General features: G+C 47.8%; 1 protein-coding gene across 3 annotated transcripts in view; it reads right to left on the reverse strand.

The window, feature by feature from the left end:
* Positions 1-1,977: 1,977 nt before the first annotated feature.
* ACSBG1 (acyl-CoA synthetase bubblegum family member 1) overlaps positions 1,978-15,649 on the reverse strand; it is a 29,635-nt gene continuing 15,963 nt past the window's right edge. For all 3 annotated transcript variants that reach the window (XM_048482123.1, XM_048482122.1, XM_048482120.1), the window contains 6 exons: positions 14,221-14,402; positions 13,036-13,266; positions 11,747-11,964; positions 5,893-6,032; positions 4,350-4,596; positions 1,978-2,809 (listed from right to left, as the gene is read on the reverse strand). In XM_048482123.1, coding sequence (XP_048338080.1) covers positions 2,733-2,809; positions 4,350-4,596; positions 5,893-6,032; positions 11,747-11,964; positions 13,036-13,266; positions 14,221-14,402 — 1,095 coding nt within the window. In that variant the 3' untranslated portion in view covers positions 1,978-2,732. The remainder of the gene's footprint in view (positions 2,810-4,349; positions 4,597-5,892; positions 6,033-11,746; positions 11,965-13,035; positions 13,267-14,220; positions 14,403-15,649) is intronic.

Genomic DNA, 15,649 nt, shown 5'->3' on the forward strand with positions numbered 1-15,649 from the left:
AGAGAAGTGCAGAGAAGGGCAACGAGGATGATTGAGGGACTGGAGCACCTTCCTTATGAGGAGAGGCTGCAGCATTTGGGACTCTTTAGTTTGGAGAGGAGACGTCTGAGGGGGGATATGATTGAAGTCTATCAAATTATGCATGGGGTAGAAAATGTTGACAGAGAGAAATTTTTCTCTCTTTCTCACAATACTAGAACCAACGGGCATTCATTGAAAATGCTGGGAGGAAGAATTAGATGTAATCAAAGGAAACATTTTTTTCATGCAACGTGTGATTGGTGTTTGGAATATGCTGCCACAGGAGGTGGTGATGGCCACTCACCTGGATAGCTTTAAAAATGGCTTGGACAGATTTATGGAGGAGAAGTCGATCTATGGCTACCAGTCTTGATCCTTCTTGATCTCAGATTGCAAATGCCTTAGCAGACCAGGTGCTCAGCAGCAGCAGCAGGCCATTGCTTTCACCTCCTGTAGGTGAGCTCCCAAAGGCACCTGGTGGGCCACTGCGAGTAGCAGAATGCCAGACTAGATGGACTCTGGTCTGATCCAGCTGGCTTGTTCTTATGTTCTTATGGTTATAACACCAGTGTTGGGTCACCCAAGTTGAAGGCCTATAGCCTTTTTCTCCAGGGGTCTGCAACCTGCGGTTCTACATATGTTCATGGACTACAAATCCCATCAGCCCCTGCCAGCATGGCCAGGTTGCAAACCCCTTCACTAGACCACACTATCTCTCTCAATGGTTCCAGCTGGTTTGCATTAGCCCCCTGAGCAAAGCCCCCTTTCCAGAGATGTTTTTGAACCCTCCTTTCCGTCCGTAACGTTTTGACTACATTACAAAAATTAACATTCCTCTTGCGCTTTGATCTACCTTGTTTATTTCTTTATTTCATCGCAGGCACAGGTGCGGATTGCATTTTCTTAATCAAACCGTTCGGTCCCGTGGAGTTTAGTAAACGTTAGTAGGTCTGGTTTGAAACGCTACGAGGGGAAGCTCTTTTTTTAAAAAAGGAAAAGGCTTTTAACTATCACGTCAAAACAGGAAGGGGTTTTACCTCCAAGCAATTAACGACGTGCGATTTCCTGACATTCACACCTAAAATGGGTATCGGAGAGGTCCCTAACAGATAAGTTCTGATCCAACCGTGCTACCTTACTGCCCTCTCTTTGCTTTTAGCACCTTCTCGCATTCTGTTTGCACCCCGCTGCATCCCAAAAGCCAGGAGTCCTCACAAAATGCTGATAGAAACAGCAGCAAAGGGAGATGCGGAAGGGGCAAGATACCCACATATTCTGCTCCTATAGAAAGACAAACCCTCGCCCACCCCACCTTGACCATAAACAGAAGCTGTGAATATCCCCGGATCCTTCTGCTGTGTTTTCCTGGTGTCCATAATTTCTACGAATGATTGAATCGGTCTCTGCTTTACTAGAAGCTGGATCTACATGGCCCTGACTTGGATGGGCCGTGCTAACCCGATCTTCGAGTTCGGAAGCTAAACGGGAACAGGGATAGTCAAGCCACCTCAGATACCTCTTGCCTTAAAAAACCCCCAGAGTTGCAGTGTCGGCTGTGAGTTGCCGGCACTTTGACCCTTTCACACAGCCAAAGAATCAAGCCGTGCGGTCTCCAAGAATTCATGTAAGCAGCTCATCATGTGGTCTGGTAGAAATTTTTCTCTCTTTCTCATAATACTAGAACCAGGGGGGCATACATTGAAAATGCTGGGGGGAAGAATTAGGACTAGTAAAAGGAAACACTTCTTCACGCAACGTGCGATCGGTGTTTGGAATATGCTGCCACAGGAGGTGATGATGGCCACTAACCTGGAAAGCTTTAAAAGGGGCTTGGACAGATTGATGGAGGAGAAGTCGATTTATGGCTACCAATCTTGATCCTCTTTGATCTGAGATTGCAAATGCCTTAACAGTCCAGGTGCTCGGAAGCAACAGCCACAGAAGGCCATTGCTTTCACATCTTGCACGTGATCTCCCAAAGGCACCTGGTGGGCCATTGCGAGTAGCAGAGAGCTGGACTAGATGGACTCTGGTCTGATCCAGCTGGCTTGTTCTTATGTTCTTATGTTCTTATCAAATCGATCCATTTCATCCTTTCCTCTAGGAAGGCTCAGACTAGAGCACACAGCCTCACAACAACCATCAGAGGTAGGCTAGTTCGAGAGGGTGCGGCTGGGCCCAGGTCCCCCTACTGAGCTCAGCGGGAAAGCGGAGATTTGAATCAGTTTCCACGGTACTCGTCTGAATGCTAAATGCTATGCTACCCTGGCCAAACCAGATTACAGAGATTTGCAAAATTACCACACGTAGCAAAATTCTGAAACTACGAAGAGAGCCAGCAAGATCCGCCCATTCCTGACGTTGCAGAGATGTTCAAAGGAAATTTGTGTTGGTTGTTGTGGGCTTTCTGGGCTGTGTGGCTGTGGTCTGGTAGTTTTGCCCCTAATGTTTCGCCCACATCTATGGCTGGCATGTTCAGATGCACGTCCCAGTCAGATGGCACAGAAACACGTAATGACGTGCCTCCGAAGACGCCAGCCATAGATGCGGGCGAAACACCAGGAGCAAAACTACCAGACCACGGCCACCCGGCCCAGAAAACCCAAAACAGCCAGCGGATTCCAGCCGTGAAAGCCTTCAACGACAAATTGAAGCTTGAGCGGCCGGATTGATTTTACGTCACAGGGAGGCTCGCGGAGAGGAGCTCGGCTTCAGTCTTTGTAAAAAGCTTCGATTTCGTCCCTGTACTTCTCGATCACAGCTTGTCGCCTTAACTTCATGGTTGGTCCTAGAAGGGGGAAAAAGTCAAATTAATCAGGTTGCAACGAAACGTGTACATAAGAACATAAGAACATAAGAACTAGCCTGCTGGATCAGACCAGAGTCCATCTAGTCCAGCATTCTGCTACTCGCAGTGGCCCACCAGGTGCCTTTGGGAGCTCACCTGCAGGATGTGAAAGCAATGGCCTTCTGCTGCTGCTGCTCCTGAGCACCTGGTCTGCTAAGGCATTTGCAATCTGAGATCAAGGAGGATCAAGATTGGTGTCCATGGAATTGACTTCTCCTCCATAAATCTGTCCAAGCCCAGCTTATCCAGGTGAGTGGCCATCTACCACCTCCTGGCAATGACGCATCTTCCAAACATACCAATCACATGTTAGCGTGAAGGCTGTATTCCTTTTATTAGTCCTAATTAACTACCCTCAACAGATGCCCCAGTTCTGGTATGCTGAAAAGAGAGAACTTCTCTCTGTGGCCCTACATTACCCCATGCATAATTTTATAGACTTCAATCCTATCCCCCCTCAGACGTCTCCTCTCCAAACTAAAGAGTCCCAAACGCTGCAGCCTCTCCTCATAGGGAAGGTGCTCCAGTCCCTCAATCATCCTCGTTGCCCTTCTCTGCACTTTTTCTATCTCTTCGATATCCTTTTTGAGATGTGGCGACCAGAACTGGACACAGTGTACCTTCAAAGGTGGGTGGCCCCAGGTGATGCTTTTGTCCCGCAAGCCTTATTGGTTGTGCACGTTTTCAAAAATGCTGCATCGGTCGCAGCTACCACCTCAGTACAAGAATCTTTACTGTGACTGAAGGTAAGCTGTGGCTATTGTTTTGTGGCTGTGTCCACCACGTGATGTCAGGATCCAAAGATGCCCAGAAACTCAAAAAGGACAGTTCCTAGTCTCAGAGGTGTATCTAGGGGGAAATGTAGCCTGCTGCAAAATCTAAGTCCCCGCCACCCCCCACGTATGGGTGGCCACCGTCCCTCACCACGGCCAAATAACTTTTTTTGCACCAAGCCATCTCAAAGAAGAAGAGTTTGGAAGAAGAGTTTGGATTTATCTCCCGCCTTTCTCTCCTGCAGGAGACTCAAAGGGGCTGACAAACTCCTTCCCCCTCCCCCCTCACAACAAACACCCTGTGAGGGGGGTGGGGCCGAGAGAGCTCCGAGAAGCTGTGACTAGCCCAAGGTCACCCAGCTGGCGTGTGTGGGAGCGCACAGGCCAATCTGAATTCCCCAGATCAGCCTCCACAGCTCAGGCGGCAGAGCTGGGGAATCCAAACCCGGTTCCTCCAGATTAGATACACGAGCTCTTAACCTCCTACGCCACTGTCGCCATCACATTGTAGAACATGCCTTAACTCCCAAATCTGAACACAGCAATGGTCTGTGTCACTTGTCTTGAAGTAAGTGTAAGGACCCGGGGGAGGGGGGGAGAGGAAGGGTGTGGGGTGATTTTCCACCCCCTACGGGACTAAGTGGCCCAGCCCGGGGACATTTGATCCCATATGTCCCCCTGGGCAGTACGCCCCTCAGAAAGCTTACCAAATTCTCCACCCACAATGGAAAAATCCTTTTCAAGGACTGCCCATTTCTGGACGCGTTGAACATTGGCAACGGCCCGCTCATTGACGCGGTCGATGCCTTCTTGGATAGCCCGGTACACGGCTGGATCTCGCTTCCTCACGATCTTGGAGACTTTGGTGGCTCTGCTGCCGACTTTCTCGCAGAAGTCCCGTGCTTCTTGGGTCAGGCGGTCGGTGGGTTCCGATGTGTCGGGATCGAGGACACACTGCAACATACGAAGGAGGGCTTTTAGATTTCCGGTTGTTGACCGGACTTCTAAAATCTTAAGACGTCATTTCTCGAATGTCCCATTTTGGTGAATGTACGGACTCGCCCCGTGCGGTCCGTCTCGGGTCTTTGTGAGAAAGGCGGGCTATAAATAGGGTAAATGAATAAATAAAATTTGAACGCACCTGCCCTCACCGGAATGGTTTTATTACCTGAAGTTTGGTACTTTACAATGGCCATTTGCTCACGAAGCAGAATTCTGTGTACACATTTTATCAGTGGGGGTGGGATAGTGGGTGATAAGAACATACGAACAAGCCAGCTGGATCAGACCATCTAGTTCAGCTCTCTGCTACTCGCAGTGGCCCACCAGGTGCCTTTGGGAGCTCACATGCAGGATGTGAAAGCAATGGCCTTCTGCGGCTGTTGCTCCCGAGCACCTGGACTGTTAAGGCATTTGCAATCTCAGATCAAAGAGGATCAAGATTTGGTAGCCATAAATCGACTTCTCCTCCATAAATCTGTGTCCAAGCCCTTTTAAAGCTATCCAGGTTAGTGGCCATCACCACCTCCTGTGGCAGCATATTCCGAACACCAATCACACGTTGCGTGAAGAAGTGTTTCCTTTTATTAGTCCTAATTCTTCCCCCCAGCACTTTCAATGGATGCCCCCTGGGTGTTGGGTTTAATCTTATGATGCTTTTATTCTTACGTTTTGTTTTTGTATTTAATTGGGAAGTTTTATCCTTCTGATTTTGTTGCAAGCCACCTAGAGACCTTTGTGTAAGGTGGGAATAAATATAAATTAATAATAACAATCACCCAGCGTGGGGTAGTGGTTAAGAGCAGGTAGATTCTAATCTGGAGAACCGGGTTTGATTCCCCACTCCTCCACCTGAGTGGCAGAGGCTTATCTGGTGAACCAGATGTGTGCCCACACTCCTACATTCCTGCTGGGTGACCTTGGGCTAGTCCAGTGGTGGCGAACCTTTGGCACTGCAATTCCCATCAGCCCTTGCCAGCATGACCAATTGGCCATGCTGGCAGGAGCTGGTGGGAATTGTAGTCCATAACATCTGGAGTGCCAAAGGCTCGCTACCACGGGGCCAGTCACAGTTTTCTCAGAACTCTCTCAGCCCCGCCTACCTGACAAGGTGTCTGTTGTGGGGAGAGGAAGGGAAAGGAGCTTGTAGGCCACCTTGAGCCTCCTTAGAGGAGAGAAAGGTGAGGTATAAATCCAACCTCTTCTTCTTAATAGTTAAATCTTGCTTTTGATTCCTCCCTTCCCCTGTACCTTCAAAGTCAGCAACATGGATAAGAACTTCTTCCGGTCTCCGATCAGCATGGTGTTGCTCAGAAGAGGCAATTCTTTCTTCACAGCATCTTCGATTGGCACCGGGGGCACATTTTCCCCACCAGCTGTAATCAGGATCTCTGAAAAGAAGAGCATGCTGGCGTCACGTTTATTTTCATGGATTTCTTTCCTTCATTTCTACCCTACCTTTCCAGCGGGAACCCAGACTGTCCCATATTGTTCTGGTCTCTGCATTTTGTACTCCAGAGACTCCTTAACACCGGCCAGATTCAATCTAATGCCTTCTATGCTGCTCTATGGCAGATATCAACAAATTGATAAACAGAGGAGGCTATGTCCATGCAATATGGGTCAGGTGGAGACACTCGATCACACCCTCTTTCATTGTGTAAGGTTTGTAAAAACCAGAATGTCGCAATCTGCACTTATCCCATTTCTGTATAACAATCTAACCGATGCTCTTAAGATACCTATGCTTTTGAACAACATGGATCCCATGGTGTGTGAGAATGTAGCAAAATTTCTGCTAAAGATAATAGACGTAAGTCTAGATGAATACCAATCAATGTCTATGTATTATGACCACATATAGCCAGCAGTAATTTTTCTAGCTTCTGTCAGCATCCGATGACGTTTAAGTGAGTCAACTTAGCTGAAGGAATGTCCTATAGTTACAGAAGGACCATGTATATATTTTAATACCAGTGTCTATAACTGGGAGCAATAATGGGCAAATTTTGTATGCTTATTTTGTATGTTTATTTTATGCCAATAAAGGCTTGTTACTACTACTCCAGAGGAGCCCCAGAGAGAGAGAGAAGAATCCACAAAACATCATCCGGTGGTTCCTTTTATTAGAGCCACTTATAATATCACCGTGTAGCGTTCAATCTGCCTTTCCAATTTACTAGAAGCCTGCTTTCCTTCCTATAGATAGAATATAGACTGTTTTCCTTCCTATAGCCCGGGGTATGTGTGGATGGTTGTTGGGGGGGTGGGGGTGGATTTCCAACTGTGGAAGATGCAAAGAGAAGATTGCTCTCTGGACCAAAAAAAAATTCCTTTATCTGGGTTTTTAATCCCAGAATTTAATGGCCGGAATAGTTGAAATCTGCTTCAGAGGTTAGCTGTGTTTGTCTGTAGCAGAATAGCTAAATCCAGAAGCACCTCAGAAGCCAACAAGAGTGAAGGGTGTAAGCTTTCGAGAGTCACTGGTCTCTTCGGCAGACACCAGGAGAATACAGGTGGCGATTATCCACGAGTCCTTTTATGATCCTGTGTAGCAAAATGCAATTTGCAAAACCACCACGAGGGAGCAGGCGAGGACAAGCCGCCGTACGATTGCTTTCCACTGCGACGCAGAAAAGGAAACATTGGGAATGGAATAGGAATGAAATAAATGTCCCCTACCCTGCAAATTCCCTCCATGACTTCCCTTCCTGTCATTCAAAGGGGAAATCTGAATAGTCTGTTTATTTGAAATACGGATTTCCCCCCTTCCTTCTATCCTCCGTTGGCAATTGGGAATACCTGTAGCCGGAGACTCGTTGTGACCAACAAGGAGAAAGGGTGTCTTCCAAGTTAAGCCAATGCCCGCCTTCCTATCAGAAACATGGGCTGATATTTCAAACAGGCTTTTGGAAAAGTCTCTTCTGCTGTAATAAGGAAGGACCCCCGGGGTTTGGTTTGGGCATTCTTTCAACAACGGGAATGGGTGAGGAACAGAACTCTGTGTGATTAGCATATAATTTAGATTTATTCCCCACCCTTTACGTTGAAAATGTAGGCAGATCATCTTGGTGTAGTGGTTAAGAGCAGGTGGAGTCTATGTCTGGAGAACCCGGTTTGATTCCCTACTCCTCCACCTGAGTGGCGGAGGCTTATCTGGTGAACCAGGTGTGTTTCCGCTCTCCTGCATTCCTGATGGGTGACCTTGGGCTAGTCACAGTTCTTCGGAGCTCTCTCAGCCCCACCTGCCTCACAAGGTGTCTGTTGTGGGGAGAGGAAGGGAAAGGAGCTTGTAGGCCGCCTTGAGTCTCTTTACAGGAGAGAAAAGGTGGGGTGTAAATCCAAACTTCTCTCCTTCTTTAAAATTATACAGACTAGAAACTCAATGACTAACTGGTAGCCCGAGCAGCAAGTGAGATACCAAAAACCGAATCAAAGCAAGGAAACCCCGACATAAGTTTTGAGAGTGGCATGTGTCTATTTTTGTTCCTTTTCCATTTCAGAGTTTGCAAGCTGAGGTTTTCATTCATCCGCGTGTTGCGTTGCCACGGCTCCAAATCCCTGCTGTTCTGGCTTGCCACAACCTGCCCTTGAGCTTTCAGTTATGACACGCAACACTTCTGGCTCCGAATGGTATCAACTCCTCAAATCAAAAATTTACTCAATAGGTTTATTACTGGAAGATCTCTGTATGCTGACACCCAGAGAGATATTCCGAACCTTGAAAAGTAGACTTCTAGAACAGGAATATCATATCTTGTTGGGGCAAGCAAACAAATCATGCTCACCCCTCTCTGTTGGAATAATACCGGAACAGGGGCACATAGCCAAATATCTTGGATTATTAACTGAACCCCAACAGAGATGGATTATCACAAGGGCCAGATCCAATTCCTTCCCGTCGGCCATTACAAAGGGTCGTTACTTATCCATCCCTCTCCAGGATCGGGTTTGTCCACACTGTAAAAACCAAGTGGAGACTCTTGCTCACATTATTCTTGACTGTCCGAGATATGTGGCCATTAGGGATTTCTCTCCCAGGCTGGCCCTAGACAAATCTGAAAGCGACTCTGACTGTTCTGTTGTGGAGCTTCTGTTAAACAATACAGATGTCGTGCTCTTGGGAAAAGTAGCAAAATTTCTTTTACAAGTGACAGAACTTTCTAAGTTATGTATACTGCTATATACAGTCTTCCTGTCTGCGCTTTGAATGTACTCTTGATTTGTATTTCAAAAATGTCTGGCAATGCTCTAAAACCTATTTTTAAATGCCAAATAAAGGTTGTTGTTGTTGTTGTTGTTGTTGTTGTTGTTGTTGTTGTTGTTGTGGCATTGACTGGGCTTGCAGGGGCCCTGACCCGGGTGACCTGAGCTAGCCCAATCTGATCGGATCTCAGAAGCTAAGCAAGGTCAGCCTCGATAAATACTTGGGAAGGCAACCAGCACGAAAGTCCAGGGTCGTGACGCAAAAGCAGGCCACGGCAAATCCATATCTGTTCTTCTCTTGCCTTGAAAACCCCAGGTGGCCACCATAAGTCACTATAATTTGAAGCAGCTCAGAGAAAGGAAGAGAAGAAGAAGAAGAAGAGTTTGGATTTATATCCCCCCTTTCTCTCCTGCAGGAGACTCAAAGGGGTTTACAATCTCCTCGCCCTTCCCCCCTCACAACAAACACCCTGTGAGGTAGGTGGGGCTGAGAGAGCTCCGAGAAGCTGTGACTAGCCCAAGGTCACCCAGCTGGCATGTGTGGGAGTGCACAGGCTAATCTGAATTCCCCAGATGAGCCTCCACAGCTCAGGCGGCAGAGCTGGGAATCAAACCCGGTTCCTCCAGATTAGATACACGAGCTCTTAACCTCCTACACCACTGCTGCTCCTTTCTTTTGCGTGCAGAAGATCCCAGGTTCTATTCCCAGCACCTTCAGTTAAAGAAATTTTAAAAATAGGTGTCAAGAGAAGGGAACTTCTTCTCTGCCAGAGGCCCCAGAGAGTCCCTGCTAAGAATACCGAGTTTCATGGACTCGCGGATTGACTCTGAACGTGGCAGGTATCAGCTATGCCAGTGGTGGCGAACCTATGGCACGGGTGCTAGAGGTGGCACTCAGAGCCCTCTCTGTGGGCACGCACAAATAGAGTCTCACACACACACATACACACACACACACACACACACACACACACACACACACACACACACACACATATCTAGGCTGGCCTGGGCCGCTGGGCTCGATTATTAGCATTAAACCTAAGATCAAGTTTTGAGGAAGCAGTGTAGGTAACCCTGTTAAGCGCTGTTAACCCCCACTGATTTCCATGCAAAGAACTAAAGCACGATCCTTTACCTGGGAGTAAGCTCGGTTGCTGGCAATGAGGCTTGCTTCTGAGTAAACCCTCCTAGGGTCGTGATTCACCCATTGGAAGAGATGCACGGTTGCTTCAAAGCAGGGGTCCCCAAACTACGGCCCGGGGGCCAAATGTGGCCCCCTGAAGGCATTTATCCGGCCCGCCAGGCATGGCAGAGATGGCTCCATTCATGTGCAGTGGGGGCTCGAGGGAGAGGAGGAACCGGCCCCAACGGCTGTTGATTGCAGTTACATGATGGCACCCCCAAATCTCCATGAATTTTCTGACCCAGAGTTGGAAACCTTACATGTGTGCTTAGCGCCTGCTCCGCCCTTCCCTCTCCAGCTACTCCATGTGTTGCTCTCAGGCTTTCTGTCCGCCTCACTCCCGTTGGCATCAGCCAGGCTGGGGAATCGCTCGCTGGCTGCTAGGGAGGAAGAACCCAGGAAGATACCTGATCCTGGGTTAGATCTGGAATGCTTCATTGGGAAGAAGTTCTGCTTTTTTTTTTTACAGGAAGGTATTCCACAGCCTCCCCAACAATATTTGGAGCCCACCCTGTACTTGACATACTTTGGTCACTGTTCTAAAAATAGACCATGACAGAAAGGCTGAAAGGTGAAATCAAACATTTTACAATCATTTGTGCCTAGGAATTTGTTCATAGTTTTTTTTAGTCCGGCCCTCCAACAGTCTGAGGGACAGTGAACTGGCCCCCTGTTTAAAAAGTTTGGGGACCCCTGCTTCAAAGCAAAGCCACCGACTACCACCAAGCTGGGCCCGATTATTAGCATTAAACCTAAGATCTAGTTTTGGGGAAGCAGTGTAGGTAGCCCCGTTAAGCGCTGGTAAACCTCACTGATTTTCATGCGACGAACAAAAGCGCGATCCTTTACCTGGGAGTAAGCCCGGTTGCTGGCAATGGGGCTTGCTTCTGAGTAAACCCTCCTAGGGTCGTGATTCACCCGTTGGAAGAGTTGCACGGTTGCTTCAAAGCAAAGCCACCAAGCTTGCTCCCGAGCAAAGCACGCCTCAGAGCCAACCGTTTTTTTTCTCAGCTAAAACCTCAGTATTCGGGTTAAATTGCCGTGTTGGCACTTGGCGACAAATAAGTGGGTTTTGGATTGCAAGTTGGGCACTCAGTCTCGAAAAGGGTTCGCCATCACTGACCTATGCCAATGCTGGCTCTCAGATATCCTCGCTCGGGAAGGTCCGGTGTTGCTTTTGATTCTGCATCATTGGCAGACAATGCAAGATTGCAGCGACGCAGGGAGCTGGGCCAACTCGGGACGGGTCAGCTGCTCGGGGCCATCAAAAGAAGCGAAATGAGCAGACGGGGACAGAAGCGGCAGGGCGACGCTGCGTGGTTTGGCCAGAGGTAATTATAGCCCTGGGTGGAGTTTGGCAAAGCCAACGGGCACCAGGTGCTCACCCTGTGGGAAACTCAGTGACGAACGGAACCCTCTGTGCCGTAGTCTGAATACTGTGGTGACACTGGACATAAGTACCCCCATTTCCCTTTCTTTAAGGTTAAAAATCAGAGTGGTGTAATGGTTAAGAGCAGTGGATCTGAATCTGGAGAACCTGGTTCGATTCCCCACTCCTGCGCGTGCGTCGGAGTGCACAAGCTAATCTGATTCGCCAGGTAAGCCTCCACAGCTCAAGCGGCAGAGCGGGGAATCAAACCCGGTTCTCCAGATTAGAGTGCACCTGCTCTTAACCACGACACCATGCTGAAGCAAAGCAAACACATGCGGTACCTTTGATTCTTCCAGTGACGTAGATAAAGTCATCTCTGTCTATCTTTCCAAGGTCTCCGGAATGCAGCCAGCCGTCCTCGTCAATGGCTTCCTTGATTTTATTCTCCATGTTTAAATAGCCCATGAAGACCGTGCGCCCCCAAAAGCAGATCTCCCCATTGCCTTCGGTATCCACGTTCACCAGCTTCACTTTGCAGCCGGGGACTGCTTTGCCACAGCTGGATAAAGACATCCGGACGCAAAAGACGCAAATGCGAATTAGACACAAGGAAGAAGAAGAAGAGTTTGGATTTATATCCCCCCTTTCTCTCCTGCAGGAGACTCAAAGGGGCTGACAATCTCCTTGCCCTTCCCCCCCTCACAACAAACACTCTGTGAGGTGGGTGGGGCTGAGAGAGCTCCGAGAAGCTGTGACTAGCCCAAGGTCACCCAGCTGGCGTGTGTGGGAGTGCACAGGCTAATCTGAATTCCCCAGATAAGCCTCCACAGCTCAGGCGGCAGAGCTGGGAATCAAACTCGGTTCCTCCAGATTAGATACACGAGCTCTTAACCTCCAACGCCACAAGGCCTCCTGTCTTGGTAAAAGGAACCCACGTGACAGACATCAACAGAACTGAACAGCCATTATCTCATCGCCCCTGAGAACTTTGGGAATTGCAGTTCACTACCGGGAGGGCAAAAGGCCAAAAGAAACACGACATTGGCTGAACCAACAACCCCCAATTTCGGCCAGAATTAGAAAATAATTGGTAAAGGGAGCGTCGGTGCGGAGAGTGGTAGCAGCATCAGACCTGGACTTCCTTGGTGGTCTCCCATCCAAGTACTAAACAGGACAGACCCTGCTGCTAAGAAGAAGGAGGAGGAGGAGGAGGAGTTTGGATTTATATCCCCCCCCCCTTTCTCTCAAAGGGGATTACAAGCTCCTTTCCCTTCCCCCCCCCCAACAACAAACACCCTGTGAGGTGGGTGGGGCTGAAAGAGCTCCGAAGAACTGTGACTAGCCCAAGGTCACCCAGCTGGCATGTGTTGGGAGTGCACAAGCTAATCTGGTTCCACAGCTCAATTGGCAGAGCGGGGACTCAAACCCGGTTCCCCAGATTGGAGTGCACCTGCTCTTAACCACTACACCACGCTGGCTCTCTTAGCTTCCTAGATCTGATAGGATGATGTTAATTCCTGCTAATGTTTAGGTAGAATATCTTTCCCCGTAATTTGAATCCATTACTCCCATTTCCTAGTCTCTAGAGTAGCAGAAAAACAGCTCGCTCCTTCTTCAACATGATAGTTACCTGTGACGTTGGTAAACATATGGCCCGGACATGCAGTGGGGGCCGGTAGTCTCACTCATCCCATACGCTTCGTATAAGGGGATATTCAAGCCCAGGAAAAAACGCATCACCTCTGCAGGGAGTGGAGCGGCTCCACTGAAGTGCTTCTGGCACTGAGAAAATCCCAAAGCCTGACGGATCTTCGCCAGGACCAAATAGTCTGCTAATCTCATCCGGAACGGCTTCAAGTCACTATAAAAAAAGTTGGGGGAGGCAAAAAAGGGAATTCAGAAGCTGTATCAACTGCTTATCGGTGACACAGTAAAGTACCCGTGCCTTCGCTTGATGGACAGTAAATCGCAGAACAATGGATCATCCCTCTTACGGTTTTTGTATATAAAATAATAATTGGATAAGTTTGGGTCTTGCAAAAAAGCATTTTGGAGAATATCCTCGCAACCATGAGGACTAGAAACCTCAATTAAAACCTGAAATTTGCTTTCACATCCTGCACGTGAGCTCCCAAAGGCACCTGGTGGGCCACTGCGAGTAGCAGAGAGCTGGACTAGATGGAGTCTGGTCTGATCCAGCTGGCTTGTTCTTATGTTCTTATGTTCTTAAAAAAGATTAAAATACCTGTGCTATATGATAGTTTGAAACTACTTGGGTGGACGTCAATGACTATATTGGCTAGAATTCAATGATCAATAAACATGTTTTGGATTAGAATTTCGACGTAGATTAGTTTCCTTTTTCGTTTTAAACACCTAAATGATTTGTTTGTTTTGTTTTTTATTATCTAGCTGATTGCAAATACTGATCTTATCCACTATGTGCTATGTGTATGTACAAATTTTTGAAGGAAATAAAAAAAAATGATCAAAGAAGAAAAAGGTACCTGGGGCTGTATTGACCAATAAAATTTCAGGTTTAAATTGAGGTTTCTAGTCCTCGTGGTTACGAGGATATTCTCCAAAATGCTCGTGCAGCACCAAGGACAGCTCCTTAACCAGCAGGCGCCATCTTGCTCACGCAAATAGAGTCCCAACCCAATACAACAACCTTTATTAGGCATATTAAAATAGACTCCAGAGCATTACAGACATTTCTGAAGTACAAATCAAAAGTACATTCAAAACTTTTGGATCTCTGCCCATATTTAGCGGGGTGACCCCAAAGGTGTGTTCTTTTCTCTCTCGGTCGTACCTGTTTGAACCGCTCAGGTTTCTCTCCAAGCTGACGGACATGGCCCAGGACAGCATCTTCTTCTTCAGAAATCCCGACTGCGAAGAGATCTCTTTGATTTTCTCCATGATCTTCTCCCACACCCGAGGAACTCCCATGTGAGACGTGGGCAGGGCTTCCTTTAGGATGTCCACCAGGCCTCCCTGCGTAGACCAAGAACAAGTTCCAAAAATCAGGCGCAATCTGAAGTCTCTGCTCAAATCTGAGCCGGCCTTTTCAGATTGCCGCTGTCTCATCCTAGCCAACCAGGGACCATATACTGGTCCCAACTCCACCAATACTCCCTATGAAACACGAAACAACTCCCTATGTTAATTGGAGCCTCCATTTCAGACATAACCCTACGCTGATACATGCAATTGTCTGCTACAACTCAGTCATGAAAGGGTTAATTGTGTGTATGTAAACCAGTTGCTAAGAGCATTGTTTTACGACCTGCTCTATTGATTAGCCATTGGTCAGTGAGACCACCTTTCCTTACATGCTGGTAAGCACATAGCCAGAAGTTATAAAGTTAACTCTTTGTTCCTTTGTTGTTAGTGATGTAGTGTATAGTGTATACACTAAAATGTATAATGATGTAGAGCCCTTCGGGGGAGGGTATATAAAATTAATGAGAAGGAGGAGGAGAGGAAGAGGAGGAGGAAGAGGAAGGAGGAGGGAGGAGGAGGAGGAGGAGGAGAAGAAGGAGAAGGAGAAGGAGGAGGAGGAGGAGGAGGAGGAGAAGGAGAAGAAGGAGGAGGAGGAGAAGGAGGAGGAGGAGAAGGAGGAGAAGGAGAAGGAGGAGAAGAAGGAGAAGGAGAAGGAGAAGGAGGAGGAGGAGGAGGAGGAGAAGGAGGAGAAGGAGGAGGAGGAGAAGGAGAAGGAGGAGGAGGAGGAGGAGGAGGAGGAGGAGAAGGAGGAGGAGGAGGAGGAGGAGGAGAAGGAGGAGGAGGAGAAGGAGGAGGAGGAGGAGGAGGAGGAGAAGGAGGAGGAGGAGGAGGAGGAGGAGGAGAAAAAGAAAAAGAAAAGGAAGAAGAAGAAGAAGAAAGAAGAAGAAAGAAGAAGAAAGAAGAAGAAAGAAGAAAGGATTTATTATTTTATTTCCATACAATCCTCCCTTATAGTAAGTAAACTCATTTATATAAAAGCAACTGAGAATCTGTCTCTTCTGTTTTACTCTGCTAATATATATTAAATGCCTACAGTTCAGGTTTTAATTGTATATCCTCCAAACATTTCCAGCAGGGGAAAGGGGGCATACTGTTAACATTCTTGTTTTGAGCCCATAGATTCTCAGCCTTTCCATATTGTGTTATTTTGGTCGCACCTTGCCCCTCACGCTTTCTAGAACACTTGACGGGCACCAGAAAAGGTGGCGGGTGGGCATTATGGTGTTCTAGTCTCCCAT

Source organism: Sphaerodactylus townsendi, linkage group LG17 (genome assembly GCF_021028975.2).
Source record: "Sphaerodactylus townsendi isolate TG3544 linkage group LG17, MPM_Stown_v2.3, whole genome shotgun sequence".
NCBI lineage: Eukaryota > Metazoa > Chordata > Lepidosauria > Squamata > Sphaerodactylidae > Sphaerodactylus > Sphaerodactylus townsendi.